The sequence below is a fragment of the Delphinus delphis genome, chromosome X (genome assembly GCF_949987515.2).
Source record: "Delphinus delphis chromosome X, mDelDel1.2, whole genome shotgun sequence".
Taxonomy (NCBI): Eukaryota; Metazoa; Chordata; class Mammalia; order Artiodactyla; family Delphinidae; genus Delphinus; species Delphinus delphis.
In genome coordinates, this window is record NC_082704.1 from 12,412,828 (window position 1) to 12,439,079 (window position 26,252).

General features: G+C 38.2%; 1 protein-coding gene across 1 annotated transcript in view; it reads right to left on the reverse strand.

Moving 5' to 3' along the window:
* The window catches only part of LOC132418752 (transmembrane 9 superfamily member 2-like), a 102,027-nt gene that overhangs the window by 30,716 nt on the left and 45,059 nt on the right, over positions 1 to 26,252 (reverse strand). The window contains 7 exon segments of the mRNA XM_060002737.1: positions 2,391 to 2,502; positions 4,975 to 5,123; positions 6,729 to 6,870; positions 23,975 to 24,032; positions 24,237 to 24,356; positions 25,329 to 25,364; positions 25,367 to 25,460. Of these exon segments, the coding sequence (XP_059858720.1) occupies positions 2,391 to 2,502; positions 4,975 to 5,123; positions 6,729 to 6,870; positions 23,975 to 24,032; positions 24,237 to 24,356; positions 25,329 to 25,364; positions 25,367 to 25,460 (711 nt within the window).

The following is a 26,252-nucleotide window of genomic DNA, read 5'->3' on the forward strand; positions in this document are numbered from 1 at the left end:
TGAATTGATGCCTCAGGCCAGGTAAAAAAAGGTGAATATAGAAATTTAAGATAGACCTTTTTTTACCATTTCAGTTTTATTGGGATTTTTATTGAGATATAACTAACATACAACACTATCTAAGTTTAAGTTATACAGCATAATGATTTGACTTACATACATCATGAAATGATTTTCACAGTAAATTTAGTGAGTACCCATCATCTCATACAGATACAAAATTAAAGAAACAGAAAAAAATGTTTTCCTTGTGATGAGAATTTAGGATTTACTGTCTCAACAACTTTCATATATAACATACAACAGTGTTAACTGTATTTATCATGTTGTACATTACATCCCTAGTACTTATTTATCTGATAACTGCAAGTTTGTACCTTTTGACCACCTTCATCCAATTCTCCCTCCCCCCAACCCCTGCCTCTGGTCAACACAAACCTGATCTCTTTTTCTATAAGTCTGTTTGTTTCTCTAAGACAGACCTTTATGGTTAATAGGATTTGTTTTAACTGGCTAAATTCAGGACCCATGGAGGCATGACTGAGGTCAATAATCAGGTTAGTCTCATCCTGTCCCATGGGCCCTTCCTGATAGTAATTTTACCATAAAGGCACTGTGGTCAAAGGCCAAGGGGATAAACTGTGCAGAAAAGAGTTAACATAGCAGGTCTGAGGTTGCTATCTTTGGAAGGGTCTGCTTACAAGGTTGACTCTTGGCTTATATCTGGGAATTTGGCATTTAATCATTCCCTGACTGATGAGACTGGTTTGCTCTACCTAGGCTGTACAAACAATGTGATTTATGGTGAACACTTGCTTTCCTTTTCAGAGTCTGGAATTTGGGGAGTTGCTAGGCAGAGGGTGCCTATGTGACTAGCTCCCAATAAAAACCTTGGATACTGAGTCTCTAATGGGCTTCCCTGGGCAGACATGTTGCACATATATTCCTGCATTTTTTTACTGCTGGAGAAAGGAGCATGCTTGGTGTGTCCCCTCATGAGAGAGAGAAAGCATAGGAAGACTGCACATGGATTTTTTTCCAGGTTCCACCTGTGTCTTTTTCCCTTGCTGATCCTGTTGTGTATGCTTTTGCTGTAACAAACCCTAGCCAAGAAGACATCTATACCCTGAGTCCCATGAGTCCTTCTAGTGAGTCACCAAACATGTGGGTGGTCTTGGGGGCCCCCAAAACATTTTCTAAGGAAAAAAAATATACACATTATATGCCTATCAATGTATGTTTCATTAATGACTGTTGCAGATTTTCTATGACAAAATGTACCACAGAATGAATGAGTAGCTAAGTATAATATATACATAATTATATATTTTTTACCTTTATTCTTATAGCTCAAGAAAAAAATGCTCTAAGACATCATGTATATGATAATCATTCCCTAAACTCTCTTGTCACCTTTAGAGAGTCACATTAAACTACCAAAATAAGAGGATTTAGGGGATTTAAGAAAACATGTTCAGGGACTTCCCTGGTGGCACAGGGGTTAAGAATCCACCTGCCAATGCAGGGGACATGGGTTCGAGTCCTGGTCCAGGAAGATCCCACATGCCACGGAGCAACTAAGCCTGTGCGCCACAACTACTGCGCCTGTGCTCTAGAGCCAGCAAGCCACAACTACTGAGCCTGTGCTCTAGAAACCGTGAACCACAACTACTGAGCCCACGTGCCACAACTACTGAAGCCCGCGTACCTAGGGCCCGTGCTCTGCAACGAGAAGCCACCGCCATGAGAAGCCCGCACATCACAACAAAGAGTAGCCCCCACTCACCGCAACTAGAGAAAGGCCGTGCACAGCAACGAAGACCCAACACAGCCAAAAATAAATAAATTAATTAATTAACTTAAAAAAAAAAGAAAACATGTTCACCACCAGCTTAGTTATCCAAAATGACATCAGGAAAAAATTGGGGATGGCATGGGGTAAAAAGAATTATTTATGCCCATGGTAACCAAAAGGCAATGAAATGAAAGAGAAAGGGCCTTTAGCAGAAATCTCAAACCCATAAAATGCAATCCTGGCCTAAGCTGCAAGAAAATTTTAATTGTTAAAAAGAAAACATCATTGAACCAGATCTTTTATATGTCTAAACTATCAAATCAGTTCCCTATATTTTTCTATGTTAACTGAATATTACGCAGCAATTATAGTAACTAGCCAGAGAGAAATTGCTTTCTGTTGAAAATTTTCCATCAAACTTGATAGATGCATTAAAATTAAAATGTGTCATTAGAAAAACACAATATAAAAGTGATTCCAAGTTATAGAAACCATGCAGTTAACATTTATTTCAATTCCTTTCTCAACACAGACCTCTAATTCCAGTAATGCAAGTTTAGAAAGCTTCAGATACATTTGTTTCCTATGTCTTTACCTCAGTACACAAATGAAAATAACACAGCAAAACAGTAGCTTCTGAACAAATAATCAGGAGAATTATAAAGACTAAGAAAAGGAAGCCAAACATGAAGTACATCTGAGGAGACCTGAAAAGAAAAATGACAGCTTTAAAATAACCTTTAACTTAACAATACACACAAAAAGATCCGTCCAACTCTATACAGTAAACTGTCACACACTTTTCTCACCTTGGGCTTTTCATTCCAAACCTTCATCTATCCATGCAGTATCATCAAATCCATGTAGTATCCATGTAGTATCAATTATATATATATATATATGTATATACACAGCTTCAGTTTGGTCATATCCTCTCTCGTCAGAATCAGTGTTGCTACTTACCCATATTTCTCTGATCCTATAATTTAGTTTTCACTTGAGACCCGTCAATTTTCTCTATACACATTTAAAAACATGCTTTCTCTTTAGAAATGGAAGGTTGTAAATGCCATAAATACCAGTGACTACATTATACAACAGAAAACCACAGAAACACACGCCATTTTGCTTTTGGAGGTCTGTTGACAGGTAGCTTCCCCAAATAGGTCTTTATAGCATGACACACATAATTCTATTAAATATACTTTCAAACATGCATCTTTAAAAACATCTATGTGTGGATTACATTTAGGTCAAACTTCGAAGGAATGAAGTAATTTCTTTCATTTTTATAGAGCGAGCTGACTAAATTGGGATAAGAAATACACATTTTTAAAAGCCTTCTGAAGAGAAGAAGAAACTGGTGAACTGATCAATATCCCATTTTAAAACCTCATGTAAGATATACACCTGGGAGTGAGGATGAAGGATGGAGGTAGGAGAGAATCACCTCTAGAGTTAATAAATACATACAAAGTTGTACACAACAAGCGTGCTGTTTCTCATTGAAACAAAAATTAATTCATCTATTAGAGAACGAACTTATGGTTACCAGGGGGAAAGGGTGGGGGGAAAGGGATAGTTAGGGAATATGGTATTGACATGTACACATTGCTGTATTTAAGGTGGATAACCAACAAGGGCCTACTGCATAGCACAGGAAACTCTGTTCAATATTCTGTAACAACCTAAATGGGAGAAGAACTTGAAAAAGAATAGATACATGTATACATATAACTGAATCACTTTGTTGTACACCTGAAACTATCACAACATGGTTAATCAACTATACTCCAATATAAAGTAAAATGTTAAAAAAAATTTTTTTAATTAATTCATCTAAAGAATCTTTCAGTTTTGCTTTAAAGTTACTTTTCCTTCAAAAACATCTGGAAAATTTGGTTACTGTAATCTATTTTGCAGCATGTTAAATATTTAGTTGCTGACAAGGTAACAGATTTTATTGCTTATCTTTTAAACAATTTTGACACAATGCTGTTTAAAAGGTGAGCAATTAATGTACGTGATTAAGCCTAATTTCCAAGGACTTCAAAGTTTTGTCCAGAAGATTCCTTTGGGACAAAAGTGTTATAAACACACACAGTTGGCGATTGCATTTTATTTATTTTATTTTATCTTATCTTATTTCATTTTATGGTGCTTTTGCCCCCTCTCCAAAAATCCTTCCACAGTAACACCCCACTTGGCCAACTCCCGAAACCAAAATGCTGTCAAGAATCAGGAAGTAAGAAAAAAAGGGACTTGGAGCAACTGAAATAGCTGTCACAAAGCAGGGGCACTAAAGCTGTGGCACTTTAATCAGAGAGTACCTGTTCCTACTTCACATGCATCTCTAACTATCTTGGCTATTAGACTTCTTAAACTACAACAAATTAAAAGTAGCAGATAAAAAGAGGAAAGTTATAAGGAAAAGGCATCTGACATCAGAACTAACAGTTGACAGAAAGGAAGATAGAAAACCATTACTTATAGCTCAGTACAGATGAAGACCCAAAATCAGTGGTCTCCAAATTATTTTTAGCAGAGAAACTCTAAATGAAATCTTGCATGGAAGGCCAGTATGGAAAACAGATACAAATCAGAGCTGCCCCTTCCCATCTTTACGCACCTCCCTCCAAGGGACACCCCCATCCCACCCCTTGCAAAATCTCAAAGAAGTACAGTTTGAGACCAACTTTTCTAAGTCACCTGGAAAGGCGTAAAAAGAAGTTATTAAGGGCTTCCCTGGTGGCGCAGTGATTGAGATTCCGCCTGCCGATGCAGGGGACACGGGTTCGTGCCCCGATCCGGGAAGATCGCACGTGCCGCGGAGCAGCTGGGCCCGTGAGCAATGGCCGTTGAGCCTGCGCGTCCGGAGCCTGTGCGCCGCAACGGGAGAGGCCACAACAGTGAGAGGCCCGCGTACCACAAAACAAAAAAAAGAGGTTATTCATTTCCAAAAAGGAAATCTTTATAGACATTTCCATCCAAAAGTAGCTTTATAATTTTGTGAATTGTCTTAGTTTCCTAGGAAATTCCCTCAGGTCAGATTGCTATTTCCTGGATAAAACAGGGTAGCAAATAAAGTTTTACCACACCAGAATTTAACCTCTTTGACATATAAAAAATTAATTTATTAACATTTAATATTTTTGAGATTATGAAGATACAATACTCACCAAATACTGTTTAGAATGCAAAAGAGTTGAATAAAAATGCAGCCAAAAGGTAAAATGCCACTGATGATGAGGCCAAAAAGTGGTTTTCTAATGAAAGTCTGTTGAGGAAACTGACGGGGAATCTGGTTTGTGCGAACTGGATACCTAAACTGCTCGAAAATAAATGAAATGAAAATCAGAATGAAACAAAACTGAAGTAAATTTATGCAGATACCATCAAAATACACAATCTTGAATCTGAATATTTCCAAGAGCAGTTATGTGGGCAGAGGCTAGACCAATGCTGTGCAACAGAAATACTATGATGCAAGCCACAAATGCAGTATCAAATTTTTTAGTAGCTGCATTTTAAAAAGTAAAAAAAAAAAACAACAGGTAAAATTAATTTATTAATATATTTTATCTGATCTAATGATCTAACATGTCCAAATACTATCATTTAAATTTATGATCAATATAAAACTTATTAATCAGATATTTTGCATTCCTCTTGTTGTTGTTCTAAATGGTTGAAAACCAGTGTGTATTTTACACTTACAGCACATAATTCAGACTAGCCACATTCCAAGTACTCAAAAGCCACAGGTGTCTAGTGGCCAGCATACTAGATAGGACACAGCTAAACAATAAGGATGTTTATCTTTTCCTACAAATTTCAAGGGAGAGATTGGACAAAACTTACTAGTGACTATTGCAATATGAAATAATATATGATGTCCGAAAGTTCTCTCTTAGAATTTGTCTAATAATTTGCCTCTGAAAATTTGTCAATAGCTTTCAGAAAATTTTCTTTTTCTGCTCTCTGTGGAACTCCACCTCCCGTTTGTTTTGTCTTATTTCTCCCCTGCTATATCTTTATAATACAACCCTTTTGCAGTGTGGCCTCATTTAGTCTTTTTGGTATACTGTTCCTTTTCCCTATACGTGGAATAGGCTAACTTCAGATCTGTAAACTGGATTAGATGAAAACTATTACGTATAGAATGGATAAACAGCAAGGGCCTACTGTCTAGCACAGGGAACTATATTCAATATCCTGGGATAAACCATAATGGAAAAGAAAAAAATCTGTAAACTGAACACCCTCATTTCTTGGATTGTATCTTAGCTTTCTTCCCCCAACTATATAGTCTTATTATTTTTCTGACTTTCTTAAAGTCAGCCTTCCTACAATATATCCTTTTAATTTTGCCCATCAGAGAGAGAGGGAAATACATTAAAGAATGCCTTTTAAAGTGTTACTGTCTTTCATTTACAATTTGTAGAAGTCTTTTATCCCTAAATGATTATTCTTTGTCATTTTCTCCAATGGTACATCTTCCATTCCATGTATAGTCTACACACATGGAGGTATTATTTCAGACATCACTCAATGGTCAAAAGAAGTATTTTTAAAGTTTACCTTTTTCTTGCTTCCAATGTATGCACCCAAAAATGATAGTGGGGGCTTCCCTGGTGGCGCAGTGGTTGAGAATCTGCCTGCCAATGCAGGGGACACGGGTTCGAGCCCTGGTCTGGGAAGGTCCCACATGCCACGGAGCAACTAGGCCCGTGAGCCACAACTACGGAGCCTGCGCCTCTGGAGCCTGTGCTCCGCAACAAGAGAGGCCGCGACAGTGAGAGGCCCGCGCACCGTGATGAAGAGTGGCCCCCACTCGCCGCAACTAGAGAAAGCCCTCGCACAGAAACGAAGACCCAACACAGCCAAAAATAAATAAATAAATAAATAAAATTTTTAAAAAAAGAAAATAAACTTGTTTAAAAAAAAATGTTAGCGGTAATGAAATTCCAAACCACGTTGTGAGGATACCTATCAGGGTACCAAAGGAGATGGCAGCTGATGACCCTTCCACCCAAAGAATTAGATTCATGATGAAGAGGTCAGCAAAGATGATACTAGAGGAGAAAAGTCATCAGAAAACGTTATGATTTCAGGAAAATGTTATAAACATACTTGATGTGAATGTCAGAACACTCTTTTGGTGGGAAGGATATCACAAATTACTACGTTAAACCCTAGAAGAATATTAAATGACACTGTATAAACCCAGTCATTGAGCTGGAGCGTAAACTCAATACCATATAATAAGATAGCAGTTTATTACAGGACATAATTTCTACATTCCACTCATCTTTTCAGCTCAAGAGTCTAGCAGAAAATAAATAAGGTGTGGAATAATATACCACTGAAAAACTCAATATGCAATATAGTGAACACAATTAAGAAAATACATATATTAAAAACAGATTTTAGGGGACTTCCCTGGTGGCGCAGTGGTTAAGAACCCGCCTGCCAATGCAGGGGACACGGGTTCAAGCCCTGGTCCAGGAAGATCCCACATGCCGCAGAGCAACTAAGCCCGTGTGCCACAACTACTGAGCTTGCGCTCTAGAGACTGCGTGCCACAACTACTGAAGCCCGCATGCCTAGAGCCCGTGCTCTGCAACAAGAAAAGCCATCGCAGTGAGAGAAGCCTGCGCACCACAACGAAGAGTAGCCCCCGCTCGCCGCAACTAGAGAAAGCCCGCGCGCAACAACGAAGACTCAACACAGCCAAAAAATAAATAAAAGTAATTAATTAGTTTCAAAAAAAGATTTTAGAATCCTAGACTGAATGAAATGGACTATTAAAAGCCTCAAGTCAGGGGCTTCCCTGGTGGTGCAGTGGTTGAGAATCTGCCTGCTAATGCAGGGGACGTGGGTTCAAGCCCTGGTCTGGGAGGATCCCACATGCTGCGGAGCAACTAAGCCCGTGAGCCACAACTACTGAAGCCTGCGCGTCTGGAGCTTGTGCTCTGCAACAAGAGAGGCCACGACAGTGAGAGGCCCGCGCACCGCGATGAAGAGTGGCCCCCGCTTGCCACAACTAGAGAAAGCCCTTGCACAGAAACGAAGACCCAACACAGCAAAAATAAATTAATTAATTAAAAACAAAAGTACCAATGCCACCGTGGATCTGAGGATTAAATTAGTCAGTGCTTTAAAAAAAAAAAAAGCCTCAAGTCAGACAAGTATTCATTTAAAACAAAGAGTTTTACAAATATTTCCTGTAAGAAATTTCATTAAAATTATCTTACACACATTTTTATTTTTTTCACAGCCTTCCTAATAAAGATTCTGCCGTACAATTTCTATTAATAGCTCTAAGTAATGGGGGAAAATTTTTTACTATCATGCAGATATTTTCAATTTCTTTTTCTTTGCCTTCAGTACAGGAGGTAAAGAAATTTTAAAGGCTGCCTCACATGTAGTGCAGATAGGGCTTGAAGTTATTAAAAGTCCTTTTAAATTCCAGCATAGTGTAGGAGGCATTTTCAGGAATGGTGGCCAGTTTGATTTGCTTTTAAAAAATATATTTGCCGGGCTTCCCTGGTGGTGCAGTGGTTGAGAATCTGCCTGCCGATGCAGGAGACACAGGTTCGTGCCCCGGTCTGGGAAGACCCCACATGCCGCAGAGCAGCTAGGCCCGTGAGCCATGGCCACTGAGCCTGCGCGTCCGGAGCCTGTGCTCCGCAATGGGAGAGGCCACAACAGTGAGAGGCCGCGTACCACCAAAATATATATATATATACTTGTCAAGGGGGAGGGGTGTGGGAGAGAGTAGGAGTGGGAGTTGGAATTAACAGATGCAAACTGGTATCTATAGGATGGATAAACAACAAGGTCCTACTGTACAGCACAGGGAACTATATTCAATATCCTGTGATAAACCATAATGGAAAAGAACAACAAAAAGAGTGTATGTATGTATAACTGAGTCATTTTGCTGTACCGCAGTAATTAACGCAACACTGTAATTCAACTATACTTAATAAAAGATAAATAAAAAGTATATTGAGGGCTTCCCTGGTGGCGCAGTGGTTGAGAGTCCGCCTGCCAATGCAGAGAACACGGGTTCGCGCCCCGGTCCGGGAAGATCCCACGTGCCGCGGAGCGGCTGGGCCCGTGAGCCATGGCTGCTGAGCCTGCGCGTCCGGAGCCTGTGCTCCGCAACGGGAGAGGCCACAGCAGTTAGAGGCCCACGTACCGCAAAATAAATAAATAAAAATACTATGTAATATTTCACAGCCTAACTAAGTGTAATGAGATCACTATTTTAAGTCTAGGAAATAAAGCATCATATATCTAAAGATGAATAATTTCAAATGAGCTGATAAGGTTTTTGTTATTACTTTTTCATTTGAAATGTTTTATGGACTGGCTTAACTCTGTTTAAATTTTATTTTTCACTGTTGTGTTTATGGTTTATTTTGTATAACTTTTTATAATAAAATAATTTAAATTTTCCAAAAAAAATAAAACAGAGTTTTAAATTAGTCATTCAAAATCAGCAGGTCAACCCCTAAGTCTACTGGATAAACCCCCAGGCAAGCCCAGCTACTGTGCCTGTATGTGTGCCAGACAAGTTTGATCACAGCTACAAGCTGAGTATGGCTGTGGGTGGGTATGGATGTGAGTGTTTCTGAAAGCCTAAAAGATGAGGTTGAAAAGGTGGGCAGAGGCTAGATTGTGGAAGGCTTTGAAAGTCAGGTTAAGGAATGTAGGCTTTATCCTGTCAGCATCAGGAAGCAACTGAAGGGTTTTTACACTCAAAGCTGTGAGGTACACAGCACAGTTTTCCAGGAAGGTGAACCTACAGCATTTCGAAGGACAAATCTAAGGGAGGAGACACTAGAGGCAAGGAGACTAAAACGTTAAGAATCTGTACAATGTGGTGATGGTTAAAATGTAAAGGATGGATATAAAAGACCTGAAGGATACAAAAGACGTGAAGAATTAAAAGACTTTGGGTTAAAGATGGCAGATTGAACTCACACATTTAGCTCTGCTCCCTCCTCAAAACCCTGATAAAATTATAGCAAAGGAATTTTTAAAAGGCATAAATACAAAAGGATGGGGGATACAGGGGAGAAGACATTAACAGCAAATTTTGGAAACCAGAGAGCGGACAAATAGTAACCAAGTTAGTAGAAAGTGGGAACCTGTATCCGAAGTCATCAGTAGGGAAAGCTGAGAGGCAACTCAGTTTATACCACAAGGGACTTCCCTCGTGGACCAGTGGTTAAGAATCTACCTCCCAATGCTGAGGATGCGGGTTCGATCCCTGGTCAGGGAACTAAGATCCCACATGCTGCGGGGCAACTAAGCCCGTGTGCCTCAACAAAAAATCCCGCGTGCCGCAACGAAGACCCGACGCAGCCAAAAATAAATAAATAAAAATTTTTTTTAAGAAATTTTATACCACAGAGCTCCAAAAAGGTTCAGGAATTTGCAGTGCCAGGTACCTCTACAAGTAGGGGTGAACGACTGGCTAACACCAGGAGGACTGGTTGAAAGTCAGCCTTAGATGCTGAAGACCTGCAGAGCCAAACAACTCCCCTTGAAGACCTCCACATTAGACGGGAGGGCTAGTCCCTTAGAGAAGATCCCTGAAGCTCAGAAGAAAACTTTACCAAGAAAATATATGACCTTCAGAGAAATTAAAGAAGACTTTGCAGCCATGAGACAAGAAGAGGAAATTTTAAAGGACTTTTGAGAAAATAGAAGAGGTCTTAGGAATTAAAAATATGACAATAGGTGCTTATATGTGGAATCTAAAAAAAATACAAAGAACTTATTTACAAAACAGAAAGAGACTCACAGACATAGAAAACAAACTTATGGTTACCAAAGGGGAAAGGGGGTGGGGATAAATCAGGAGTTTGGGATTAACATATACACACTGCTATATATAAAATAGATAACCAACAAGCACCTACTGTATAACACAGGGAACTATACTCAGTATTTTGTAATAACCTATATGGAAAAGAATCTGAAAAAGGATATATATATATATGTATATGTATAACTGAATCACTGTACTGTACACCTGAAATTAACACAACATTGTAAATCAACTATACTTCAATTTTTAAAAAATGACAAGAGGAATTTAAACCTTAATAAAAGGGTTGGAAGATAAAGCTGATGAAATGTCTTAGAAAGCAGTGTTTAAAAAAAAGAAAGAAATGAAGAACAGGGGAAAAAAAGGAAAATTAATGATCAACCCAGGTATATGAAAAATAGAAGTTATGTGGATAGACAGGGTTCTTTCTGAATGTATTTTAGGGATATTAAGTAATCTGCTGAAGATTGAACAGCTGATAAGAGGTAGAGCTGGGATTCTTAATCAGATGTGTATGACTTTTTTAAGAGCAAGCTTTCTCCATTCCACTGTGCTATAATAAAGTCTCTATGGTAGGAACCAACTTGACCAATCACGTCTATCTTCTCCTACCCCGAACATCTTGTCAAAGATCAGAGCCAGGGAATGTGGTGACAGCCACTTCATGCTGAACCAGGTTAGGCTTTGAGGTCTACTGTTTAGAGAATCTCTGGTTTTGTTCTTCAGTTGTAAATTCTCTCAAGGTCCATTCTAATTTTAGGATTTTAAGGCTGCCTTCATATTTATGATGTATTTTCAATTTCTTACTTAGGATCACTGCTTTGGATGCTTCCCCCTCTCTCATTATAAGTGAGTTGGTCTTTTCTAAACCTTCAGTCATTTGTTCTTTCATTTTACTACTTCTACTCCACCTTTTCCCCTTGTGTTCACGCTCTCTTCTGTCTATCAACACTTTTTTCAGTAAACATATCTATTCATACTTTGCTCCTGTTGGAGATGTAGTTTCCAGTCCTTTCAAACAACAACATATACAACAACAAAAGCTCCACCTTATGTCTCATCAGTTTTTGGCATCTTAATAAGGGAGTCTAGTTTCCCATGACTTAACCATACTTCTTAAAATGTTTTTTAATACCTTTCTGCTGTAATGAATTTGTTTAGCCACGATATTCCTCTGCCACATTTCCTAGCTTTGGAGAGACTCATTTCAGCTGTTATCTTTCTATGGCCAGAAAAATTACTTCTCACTTGACAAATCATAACCTCCCTTCTTATACATAAACTCAATTAACCCGTCTCAACAATTTCCCTTTTGAAAGTACACTCTAGAATGTTGATATGTGTTTAATGATTCTGTAACTGCCCTTCAATTTCAGGTTTTTATATTCTAAGTGTGAATTCCTTTGTCAATCTCTAATTATTTCTAGACCTTTTCATGGAATCTTAAACAGCAAAACTAAAAGGAAACTTAAAAGGTAACCTGGGTCCACCTCCTACTCGAAACATTTATTCACACATTCATTAAACATTTATTGAGTACCTATGTGTTCGGCCCTGGTGTTCCAAGATAAATAAAACAAAAATCCTTGCTCTGATAAAGCTCAGTCTAGTGGGAGACAGAGATAAACAAATAAATTACAACATAGGAAATGCTATAGCAGATGATAGGCATAGAACAGTAAGAACAGAAAAGAAAAGAGTGACTAAAAATGCTTTGTAACTCACAAAACAATTTCACAATCCATTAGTTCATTTACTTCTCTAAATGACTCTGTGACACAAGCATTACAAGTAAGCAAATGGACAATCAGAAAGGTTATAGGACTTATCCAAAGTCACTCACCTAATACTGAGTACTGGAATTCAAACTTTCTACTCTTCTAATTTTAAAATTTGAGTACATGCCAATCAACCTCTGCTGACTCTTTGCCTTTTCTACCTACTGCTTTAGGGGTTACAAGAAGGAATAGGACATCATTTAATAATTTTAGGGACTTCCCTGGTGGCGCAGTGGTTAAGAATCCACCTGCCAGTGCAGAGGACATGGGTTCAAACCCTGCTCCAGGAAGATCCCACATGCCACAGAGCAACTGAGCCCATACGCCACAACTACTGAGCCTGTGCTCTAGAGCACACGAGCCACAACTACTGAGTCTACATGCCACAGCTACTGAAGACTGCATGCCTAGAGCCAGTGCTCTGCAACAAGAGAAGCCACCGCAATGAGAAGCCCGTGCACCGCAACAAAGAGTCATCCCCACTCGCCACAACTACAGAGAAAGCCCACGTAGAGCAACAAAGACCAAATGCAGCCAAAAATAAATACATAAATTTATTTTAAAAAACAATCAAATAGGGCTTCCCTGGTGGCACAGTGCTTGAGTCCGCCTGCCGAGGCAGGGGACACGAGTTTGTGCCCGGTCCGGGAAGATCCCACATGCCGCGGAGCGGCTGGGCCCGTGAGCCATGGCCGCTGAGCCTGCGCGTCTGGAGCCTGTGCTCTGCAACGGGAGAGGCCACATCAGTGAGAGGCCCGCGTACCGCAAAAATAAATAAATAAATAAATAATTTTACTTTCTTCAATTTCTCTTAGGAAGCGTATGTTCATTAGTTTAACTGCTTCTCCATTTAAATTCAAATCCATTTTTTAACATCTTTATTGGAATATAATTGCTTTACAATGGTGTGTTAGTTTCTGCTTTATAACAAAGTGAATCAGTTATACATATACATATGTCCCCATATCTCTTCCTTCTTGCATCTCCCTCCCTCCCACCCTCCCTATCCCACCCCTCTGGCTATCTATTTTACGTTTGGTAGTGTGTATATGTCCATGCCACTCTCTCACTTTGTCCCAGCTTACTCTTCCCCCTCTCCATGTCCTCAAGTCCATTCTCTAATAGGTCTGCATCTTTATTCCTGTCTTGCCCCTAGGCTCTTCTGACCATTTTTTTTCTTTTTTTTAGATTCCATATATGCGTGTTAGCATACGGTATTTCTTTTTCTCTTTCTGACTCACTTCACTCTGTATGACAGTCTCTAGGTCCATCCACCTCACTATAAATAACTCAGTTTCGTTCCTTTTTATGGCTGAGTAATATTCCATTGTATATATGTGCCACATCTTCTTTATCCATTCATCAGTTGATGGACACTTAGGTTGCTTCCATGTCGTGGCTATTGTAAGTAGAGCTGCAATGAACATTTTGGTACATGACTCTTTTTGAATTATGGTTTTCTCAGGGTATATGCCCAGTAGTGGGATTGCTGGGTCACATGGTAGTTTTATTTTTAGTTTTTTAAGGACCCTCCATACTGTTCTCCATAGTGGCTGTATCAGTTTACATTCCCACCAACAGTGCAAGAGGGTTCCCTTTTCTCCACACCCTCTCCAGCATGTATTGTTTGTAGATTTTTTGATGATGGCCATTCTGACCGGTGTGAGATGATATCTCATTGTAGTTTTGATTTGCATTTCTCTGATGACTAATGATGTTGAGCATTCTTCCATGTGTTTGTTGGCAATCTGTATATCTTCTTTGGAGAAATGTCTATTTAGGTCTTCTACCCATTTTTGGATTGGGTTCAGGAACAAGACAAGGTTGCCCACTCTCACCACTATTATTCAACATAGTTTTGGAAGTTTTAGTCACAGCAATCAGAGAAGAAAAAGAAATAAAAGGAATCCAAATTGGAAAAGAATAAGTAAAGCTGTCACTGTTTGCAGATGACATGATACTATACATAGAAAATCCTAAAGATGCTACCAGAAAACTACTAGAGCTAATCAGTGAATTTGGTAAAGTAGTAGGATACGAAACTAATGCACAGAAATCTCTGGCATTCCTATACACTAATGATGAAAAATCTGAAAGTGAAATTAAGAAAACACTCCCATTTACCAATGCAACAAAAGGAATAAAATATCTAGGAATAAACCTACCTAAGGAGACAAAACACCTGTATGCAGAAAACTATAAGACACTGATGAAAGAAATTAAAGATGATACAAATAGATGGAGAGATATACCATGTTCTTGGATCGGAAGAATCAACATTGTGAAAATGACTCTACTACCCAAAGCAATCTACAGATTCAGTGCAATCCCTATCAAATTACCACTGGCATTTTTCACAGAACTAGAACAAAGAATTTCACAATTTGTATGGAAACACAAAAGATCCCGAATAGCCAAAGCAATCTTGAGAAAGAAAAACGGAGTTGGAGGAATCAGGCTCCCTGACTTCAGACTATACTACAAAGCTACAGTAATCAAGACAGTATGGTACTGGCTGAAAATCAGAAATAGAGATCAATGGAACAGGATAGAAAGCCCAGAGATAAACCCACACGCATATGGTCACCTTATCTTTGATAAAGGAGGCAAGAATATACAGTGGAGAAAAGATAGCCTCTTCAATAAGTGGTGCTGGGAAAACTGGACAGCTATGTGTAAAAGAATGAAATTAGAACACTTCCTAACACCATACACAAAAATAAACTCAAAATGGATTAAAGACCTAAATGTAAGGGCAGACACCATCAAACTCTTAGAGGAAAATTAGGCAGAACACTCTATGACATAAATCACAGCAAGATCCTTTTTGACCCACCTCCTAGACAAATGGAAATAAAAACAAAAATAAACAAATGGGACCTAATGAAACTTCAAAGCTTTTGCACAGCGAAGGAAACCATAAACAAGATGAAAAGACAACCCTCAGAATGGGAGAAAATATTTGCAAATGAAAGAAATGACAAAGGATTAATCTTCAAAACATACAAGCAACTCATGCAGCTCAATATCAAATCCATTTTTTTTACTGTCCATGTATATGCCACGAGGCACTGAAATTCTCTGGTAACCTATCACATTCTAAGAAATAAGAATCCCAGTACCTTATGATTCTCTCTCTCATGTACCTAAGAGAGCCCCTAAACCTCTTGAGGGAAACATGTTCTTTGTATCATGCCTGGTTTTATTGCTTTTAAACTGCATTCAGTTCTACTAACAGAACTAGGAAACTGAATATGTCTTGCATTTTAAATTATTTATGATTCAGTCATTTACTGAGCACTTACTCTCTATAAGCACTCATACTTCATACAAGGCACTGGGCTACACACTGTGAAAGATACAGAAATGAGTAAGACATAGTACTGACCCTCATGAGTCTTTGAATGTAAAATGAGAGATAAGACATATCACAAATAACTCCAATCTAAGAAATACTGTTGTAAGTGTTGTAATAATGGTAATAGACATTGTACAATTTCAAAACATGAAAGTGGTAGTATTTGAGCTAGAAATTAAAGAATGAACAGAAATTTGTCATTGGAAAATTGGAACGAAGGGATTACAAATAGATGGAATAGCTTGAGCAAAGGCATGATAATAGAAGAAAACAGTAGCTAATAACCACAGCTACCATTCATTAAGCACTTATTATGTGCTAGGCACTGTTCCAAATGCTTTAATACATTATCCCATTTAATCTTCATAACAACCATATGAGGTAGATAATACTATTATTTCCATACTGCAGATGAAGAAGCCTAAGATTAGAAAGGTAATAATATTAGTAAATGATATTAGTAAATATTATTTAAAACTCCTTTTTTGGCTATCAAATTTAAAAGACAGCTGCATAATGCAGTAATTATAAATCTGTGTTGATGAGCATACAAAGCATTAAGATGGAATTTGTATGACAATAACAGCACAAAGGAGGGAGGAGGGAAAGGAGCTATATACGAGCATATAATATTTTTAATAATATTGAAATTAAGTTGGTACTAATCTGAACTAGATTGTTATAAATTGAGACATTAATTGTAATCTATAACATAACCACTAAAAAGAAGCTCAAAATAATAGTAAAAGAAAGGACAAGGGAATAAAAATAGTACACTAAAAATATCTATTTAACACAGTAGAGGGCAGTAATGAAGGGACAAAAAAGACCTAAAATTTATAGAAAGAAAATAGCAATATATCAGATGTAAATCCTACCTTATCAATAATTTCATTAAATGTACATGGATGAAATATTCCAATTAAAAGGCACAGGTTGGCAAAAGGAACCCCCCCAAAAATGATCCAAATAAATATATGATGTCTACAAGAGACACAATTTTGATTCAGAGACACAAACAGATTGAAAGTAAAAGGATTTTACATACGGTTGACACTTGAACAAAATGGGTTTGAACCGCACGGGTCCACTCATACATGGATTTTTTTCCAATAAATACATACTACAGTGCTATACAATCTGCTATTGGTTGAATCGGTGGATGCAGAATCGTGGATAGAGAGGGCTGACTCTAAAGTTATACACAGATTTTTGACTGTGCAGGTGGTCAGGGCCCCTAGTCCCCATGTTGTTCTAGGGTCAACTGTATACAGATATATCATGCAAACAGTAACCAAAAGAGAGCTAGAGTGGCTATACTTCTAACAGACAAAATATATTTGACTTTAAGACAAAAAGCATTATGAGAGGTAAAGAAGGACTTTTATAACAATAAAAGTATCAATCTATCAAGAATATATAACAATTGTAAACATATATGTACCTAACAGCAGAGCCCCAAAAATATATGAAGCAAAAACTGACAGAACTGAAGGAAGAAACAGACAATCCAACAATGATAGCTGGAGACTTGAATAAACACTTTCAATAATGGATAGAACAACTAGACAGAAGATCAACAAGAAAATGAAAGACTTTAACAACACTGTAAACCTCCTAGACATAACAGACATCTATAGAACACTCCACCCATTGACAGCAGAATACACATTCTTCTCAAGTGTACATGGAACATTCTCCAGGATAGACCATATGTTAGTCCATAACACAAGTCTCAATAAATTTAACAGTTCTGAAATCACCCAAAGTCTAATGTAATTGAAAGGAATTAAAGAAGACCAAATAAATGAAAAGACATCCTGTATTCATGAATTGGAAGACTTAATATTGTTAAGATGGCAATATCCCCCAAATTGATCTACAGATTCCATGTAGTCTTATCAAAATCCCAGTCAGCTTTTTGAAGAAATTGAAAAGCCCTTCCTAAAACTCACATGGAAATGCAAAGTTCCAGAACAGCCAAAATAATCTTGAAAAAGAACAAAGCTGGAGGACTCCCACTTCCTAATTTCAAAATGTATTAAAAGCTACAGACTAAAATCAAGACTATGGGTGGGATTCCCTGGTGGTCCAGTGGTTAAGAATCCACCTTCCAATGCAGGGGACGCGGGTTCGATCGCTGGTTGGGGGACTAAGATCCCACATGCCGTAGGATCTATGCCCATGCGCCGCAACAACTGAGCCTGTGTGTCACAACTAGAGAGCCCACATGCCACAACTACAGAGCCCACGCGCTCTGGAGCCCATGTGCCACAACTAGAGAGAAGCCCATGTGCCACAATGAAGAGCCTGCACACCACAACAAAAGACCCCACGTGCCACAACTAAGACCCAACACAGCCAAAAATAAATAAATAAATAAATAGATTAGAGATAATCTCAGAGATTACAAATACACAAAAAGGAGCAACAAATTTATAAAAAAAGGAAAAAAGGGGCTTCCCTGGTGGCGCAGTGGTTGGGAGTCTGCCTGCCAATGCAGGGGACGTGGGTTCATGCACCAGTCCGGGAGGATCCCACGTGCCGCGGAGCGGCTGGGCCCATGAGCCATGGCCGCTGAGCCTGCACGTCCAGAGCCTGTGCTTCGCAGCGGGAGAGGCCATGGCGGTGAGAGGCCCGCGCACTGCAAAAAAAAAAAAAAAAAGGAAAAAAGACTACGGGTACTGGTCTAAGGATAGACATATAGACTAATGGAATAGGAGTGAAAGTTCAGAAATAAACCCACAGATTTATGGACACTGCATTTTCAATAAGGGAATCAAGACAAATCAATTGGAGCAGAAGAGTCTTCAACAAATAATGTCAGGACAACTGGATATCCATGTACAAAAGAATGAAGTTAGATCCCTACCTCACACATATACAAAAATTAACTCAAAATGGATCAAAGACCTATATTTAAGATGTAAAACTAGAAGACTTTTATATGAAAACATAAGCATAAATTTTATTCTTCTTTTTTTGCGGTACACGGGCCTCTCACTGTTGTGGCCTCTCCCGTTGCGGAGCACAGGCTCCGGACGCACAGGCTCAGCAGCCATGGCTCACGGGCCCAGCTGCTCCACGGCATGTGGGATCTTCCCAGACCGGGGCACGAACCCGTGTCCCCTGCATCAGCAGGTGGACTCTCAACCACTGCACCACCATGTAAGCCCAAGCATAAATTTTAATGGCCTTGGATTAGGCTTCTTAAATATGACACCTAAAGCACAAGCAACCAAAGAAAAAGTAAATAAAGTGAATGTCATCAAAATTTTAAAGTTTTGCACTTCAAAGAACACTATCAAGAAATTGAGATGACAATTCACAGAATGGAAGAAAATATTTACAAATCATATACCTGATAAGCAACTAGTAACCAAAATATATACGGAACTCTTACAATTCAACAATAAAAAGAAAAATAATCCAATTTAAAAACGGACAAAGGATTTGAATAGACATATTTCTAAAGAAGATATGCAAATGACCAATAAGCACATGAAAAGATGCTCAATATCATTAGTCATCCAGAAGTGTAAATTAAAACTACAATGAAAGATCACTTCATAATAATTAGGATGGCTATAAGCAAAAACAGTAACAAGTGTTGACGAGAGTGTAGAGAAATTGGAACCCTCATACATTGCTGGTGGGAATGTAAAATGGTACAACAACTTTTGAAAATAGTCTGGTGGTCTCTCAAAATAGTAAGCATAGTGACATATGACCCAGTATTTCTACTCCCAGGTATATACCCAGTATCTACCCAGTAGAATTGGAAGCATATTTTCACTCAAAACATCACATACAAATGTTCATAGCAACACTATTCATATTATCCAAAAGGTGAAAACAGCCCAAATGACCATCAACTTATGAATGGGTAAACAAAAAGTGGTATATTGATACAATGGAATACTGTTCAATCATAAAAGGAATGAAGTAGTGATGCATGCTATAACATGGATGAACTCTGAAAACATTATGCTAAGTGAAAGAAGTCAGACACAAGAGGCCACACTTTTTATGATTCCATTTATATGAAATGTCCAGAAGAGGCAAGTCCACAGAGACAGAAATTAGATTAGTAGATTGCCAGCTGAAAAATTCCAATGGCGTTTTTCACAGAGATAGAAAGAGCAACCGTAAAATTTGTATGGAACTGCAAAAGACCCCGAATAGCCAAAGCAATCTTGAGAGAGAAGAATAAAACTGGAGGCATCACATTTCCTGATTTCAAACTATACTACAAAGCTATGGTAATCAAAATAGTATGGTACTGATATAAAAATAGACACATAGACTAATAGAACAGGATTAAGAGCCCAGAAATAAATCCCTGCATATACTGTCAACTAGTATTTGACAAGGGAGCCAAGAAATTGATAAGTGCTGTTGAGAAACTGAATAACCACATTCAGAAGAATAAAATTGGATCCCTATTTTATACCACTCACAAAAATTAACTCAAAATGGATTAAAGACTTAAACATAAGACCTGAAACCATAAACTCCTAGAAGAAAACATAGGGTCAAAACTCCTCGACATTGGTCTTCACACAATTTTTTGGATATGACACCAAAAGCACAAGCAACAAAAGCAAAACTTAAGAAGCAGAACTACATCTAACTAAAAACCTTCTGTACAGCAAAGGAAACAATCAATAAAATGGAAAGACAACTTACAGAATGTGAGAAAATATTTGCAAATCATATATGTGATAAGGAGTTAACATCCAAATTATATAAAGAACTCACACAACTCAATAGCAAAAAAACAATCTGGTTGACAAATAGGCAGAGGACCTGAATGCACACTTTTCCAAAGAAGACATACAGATGGCCAGCAGACACATGAAAAGACGCTCAACATCACTAATCATCAGGGAAATGCAAATCAAAACCACAGTGAGATATCACCTCACACCTGTCAGAATGGCTATCACCAAAAACAAGAGATAAGAAGTGTTGGCGAGGATGTGGAAAAAAAGGAACCCTCGTGCACTCTTGATGGGAATCTAAATTGGTACAGGCACTAAGGAAAACAGTATGGAGGTTCACCAAAATTTTTTAAATAGAATTACCATATGATCCAGCCATGCCACTTCTGGGTATATATATAAAGGAAATGAAAACAGGATCTCAAAGGGATAGCTGCACTCTCATGTTCATTGCAGCATTTTTCACAACCTACTCAAGGCCTCATTAATTAGAAAGGGGCAGAATTGGGAAATGGACCCCTATGTGTACAGAGCATAGGGTGTGTGTGTGTGTGTGTGTGTGTGTGTGTGTGTGTGTGTGTGTGTGTGACGCTAAAGCCTATGCCGGTAGCCTCTAATGCTACCTCTCCACTTCAAAATATGGTTATGAGTTGTTGTTATTGTTGTTTATCATTAAATTATTTAAAAATAGGTAATGCATGCATATGGCACACAATGTGAAAAGTAAAAAGAAACAGAGAAACAGTGAAAAATAAGTATAAAATAGTCTCCTTCTCACTCTTGTCCCCCAGCCACCCAGGAGACAACCACTGTTAACAGTTGCTTTTCAAATTAAAAAAAAATTTTATTTTCACAAAAGTGGTTTGCCCCTGCATCATTTCATAGCCCATGTAACCCTGAGCCATGTTATTATGGCTACTCTAATTTTTAGATTTTTCTGTGTAAAACATTCTTCAAAATTGATCCCATAGAAAACATGATAAAAACAGCTCATAGTGCATTGCAAATGCTAATGCTTTTCAGACATTAATTGTTCAGTTTAGCTAATCAAGCTTAGTGACACAGCATATTCTAATTCTCTTACATTTTCTAGTTCAATGACGTAACTTCTTTTTACAATAAGATGGAACATCTGTCTGATGAAAAATGGGCCATTATTATTCATCTGAAGCCACGAAGGCAGTTTCAGGGGAGATTTACATTTATTTCCTCTACAGTGCCTAGCATAATGCATTAAATATAGTCAAAAACAAAAACAAGACAAAATTTTTTAAAAACACAATAAATATGTTGAATGAGTAACTAAATAATGAAGAGAATAGTACATGGTTTGTTGACTAGTTCTTGCCTGCAATATCCCTTTCATGACAATCCAGTATAATGACTTTAGCACAATGGCACTTTGTTGCCAAAGTTATTCAATTTCAGATTCATCTGAGTCTTGAACTTGAAGCAACAAATATCTGAAATATTGTCAAGGACATTGCTTTCTTACATAAATATATTAAAGCATTCACCTCAGGAAAGACCACCCATTCTAGTTCCCTTGAAAAGAGTTATAGAAAAAGCAGATGGCTGTATTCAAGGTGGTAAGGGGGAGGGGAGTGCATTGTCCTTATTTTAAATAAGTCAAAAACTGCGGTACATGTATTTGATGTGTAAACTTATGATGTTCAGTCTTTTCCATGATACTACCTTTTCCCTGGAGTTTAGGAAAAAACAAGCCACATGTAGATAAAAGATTATGAGCCTACTGAATATATCATCTATCACTGCATTGAATTGTTTATGGCATTATACTCAGTCACAGAGCATTTGTTCTCATTTTGTCACTAATTAGTATATAATATAACTGAATTTACTATGTATAAGTTTCATTATAGGACTTCCGCTATTGTGACACACTCTAGCATCAAGGACATGGGAATTTTACAACAAAAGAAAATTAAAGTACCACATAACAGTTAAGATATAATCCACTACTTTTTCCTTAAAAAAAAAAACTTGTCCTTCAGAACATATCAAGGAAAGAATTTTTTTTAATGGAACTTGCTATGGACTGAATTGTGTCCCCCAAAATTCATATGTTGAAACCCTAATCCCTAATGTGACAGTATTTGGAAATGGGGCCTTTAGGGAGTGATAAGGTCTACATGAGGTCATGAGGGTGCGGTCTTCATGATGGCATCAGTGCCCTTATAAGGAGAGACACCAAAGAGTTCTCTCTCTCTCTCTCTCTCTCTTTTCCCTTGCCATGTGAGGACACAGCAAGAAGGCAGCTAGCAGCAACCAGGAAGAGAGTGCTCACCAGGACCCGACCCTGTTGATGCCCTGATCTTGGGCTTCCCAGTCTCCAGAACCGTGAGAAAATAAATGTCTGTTGTTTAAGCCACTCAGTCTATGGTATTTTGTTATGGCAGCCCAAGCTGACTAAGAAAAAACATATTAAAGAATTTGGAGATAAAACCTTAAGCAAGTCAGCACCTTATCAGTGAGGTATTATGGGAAGAGCACTGGACGGGATGTAAGGGGTGCGTTCGGTTATATACAGCCTGGGCTTCATGACTGACTTCTTGTGTGACCTTGAACATGCTGGTTCCACATCTCTATAATTAGGGGACTGGATGAGCTCCCATTATGGCCACTGTGCAGCACCACCCCGACTCCCACTCTGACCATGACTGTGCCTGGGGACTATAGTCACTAATGACACTGCAGTAACTAGGTGAGACATGAAGAAATAATCACTGAAGGCAAGGACGAAGAGAATAACACAATGTAGTGTATAAATTGCCACTCTAACATGATATATAAGGCAAGATGCATAACTGAGATGAGCATTTATGAAACCTGCTTCAAAAACAAAGATCAAAATGGAATACCGCAGCACCATCGCCATCTCTTTGTACTAGGGTTTAAGATGTACAGAAAGATGAAAAGAATGCAAATACACCAGAAAAAGAATGCTGAAGCCACAGAAAAAACAGTGGTCATTCAACTCCTTTCCACTCTTCATTATCGTGTAAAATGATTTTTCCAAGATAAAGTATAAGAAAGGGGCTTCCCTGGTGGCACAGTGGTTAAGAATCTACCTGCCAATGCAGGGGACACGGATTCGAGCCCTGGTCCAGGAAGATCCCACATGCTGTGGAGCAACTAAGTCCGTGCGCCACAAGTATGGAGCCTGTGCTCTAGAGCTCACGAGCCACAACTGCTGAAGTCCACGTGCCACAACTACTGAAGCTCACATGCATAGAGCCCACGCTCTGCAACAAGAGAAGCCACCGCACTGAGAAGCCCATGCACCGCAACGAAGAGTAGCTCCCACTCACCACAACTAGAGAAAGCCTATGTGCAGCAACGAAGACTCAACTCAGCCAAAAATAAATAAATAAATAAATAAAGTTATTTTAAAAAAAAGTATAAGAAAGAGTATAATTGCGTAGAGAAAAGAGAATGTGAGATACCAACCCAGGACACAGTAGTGCCGTCAGCAAAAAATTTGTCTTCCACTTAATACCTCTAAATGCTGAGGAAGTAAAGGACAGAAGAGTTACTGGAGCAACTGGATTTAGTCCACTTTACAAATACTGTATAGTAACTAACACACAACTACATTTTGCTAGGTCAGCTAAAATTCCCCATGCAATTTCTGAATTTTTAATTTTACAGCTTTTTAATTTCTACATTTAACACACCAACTTACTGGAATAATAATAGTTGCAATGCTTACTCATATACATCTTAGTAGATACGTATCCAGCAGAGGTTCCCAGAAGGACCCATAACAGAATAGCACTGGTCATTAAAGCACCTCGATTGGCAGGGGAAAGGAAACCAAGACAGGCCAGAACTAAAGGCACAAAAGAGAAATATCAAACCAGTGACAATAATGGCCTCAAAAGCACATAGGACTTTATAATAAAGACAACCTTATGAAGGTATTTTTATGAAACAGCATACAAGGAAATTCTCTGATGTTATTCTCTTAGCTAATTTTTTTGACAATTTTTTCTTAATGAAAAAGTCTGATTTTCCATACAAGGCAAATGATATGTTTTCAATTTAGCCTTTAATCTCACTGTTTAAATCAAAATTAAACAAAAGATCTTCCCCTTCCCTACTCCAGTAGTCACTGCATAAACAGCAAATCATTTTTCCCACAAAAATTTCCTTCTGTTTCCTTTTATTCAAGGTAAGGGGGAAAAAATCAAAGGGAGACTTGGTCTCAGGAAAATATAACCTTAAGAGCTAAATCTTGAAATTATCACTGACATCTGAAACAGCTAATAAGCCATTTATTTACAGCAGCTTTGTTTGTGAAAATCAGCACTCTGGTTATCAAAAACTGACAAACTCCATTTTTAGTTGCTAAATGAAGGCAGCCAGAGTTCCTCAGCCACTGTAAGCCTACTAACGATGCCATTGCGCTTATACATTTAAAGACCAGCACTCAGGCTTGCCACAGCATTTCAAAATGCTAGTCTTTGAATTATAACTCCCTGAGTTCATTTAAAATATGATTCTACCCACATGCTGATTTTCAAGAACGCATCTACCTTGCAAAGCAAGGAACAAGTGTATTGGACATTACAATAAATTACTCAAAACTGAAGAAGCTATGAAAGTTCCTTGATATAGGAACATATTCAGACTCATATCCTTAATTTGAGAAGAAAGAAATATAAGTACTATAAAACACACATTTCCTTAAACTTTAGGGTAGAATTTTCAAGGTTCTTTTGTACACATGAATCAAAGTTTAACATGTTAGCAGCTCACTAAGAATGTTGAAGAAGACACATATTGATCTGAGATTACTCACATAAAGTAATAAATGTCATAATCAAAACTTGTGTTCTTGACCCAGGAAAACTGACAGCAACATTCCACTCCATGGAGGTCTGAATACATCCCCATGAACCAGCTTCCAACCAAATTCCTTCTGGGCGTCTTCCTGCATATGAGAAAGTCTTTAATAAACACGGGAGTTACTAGGACAGAAAGTTACAAGAGCTCTGAAAGTTAGAGAAAAATGAATTTTCCTCTAGAGACAGACTAGCTGGAAACCAATGGCTCATTTTGGATGCAGTAGGTCTCTGGCAGGTATGTGACTCTGCCATACAAATGAGCTATTCCCTTCCCTTAAGTTTTGCATTGGAGGGAGTGTGTTAATTATATAAAGGACACAACTGGCTTGATTTTCATGAAGAAAGCAACACGATTTAACATACATAAAAGATTCAACCAAGGGACTTCCTGGTGGCACAGTCGTTAAGAATCCGCCTGTCAATGCAGGGGACAAGGGTTCAATCCCTGGTCCGGGAAGATCCCACATGCTGCGGAGCAACTAAGCCCGTGTGCCACAACTACTGAAGCCTGCGTGCCTAGAGCCCGTGCTTCACAACAAGAGAAGCCACCACAGTGAGAAGCCCGCGCACTGCAACAAAGACCAACGCAGCCAAAAATAAATAAATAAATTTTAAAAAAAAGATTCAACCAATTCTATAGAAATTAAACGTTCATCAATACACAAATGATTACAAGAGTCAAAACAGTATAAATCGATAAAACTAAATTTACCCTAAATTGTAGTATTTTGCAGTGTTTCATATACTTATCTCATGCTGCAAATTAATGAAAATCTTAAATAATGATATTTTGAAAGGTCAGAAACATGAAAAGGAATATAACCAAAGAGTTGATAGCAAATAACTCTCTAATAAACTTACCTGTACTTTTTAAGAAT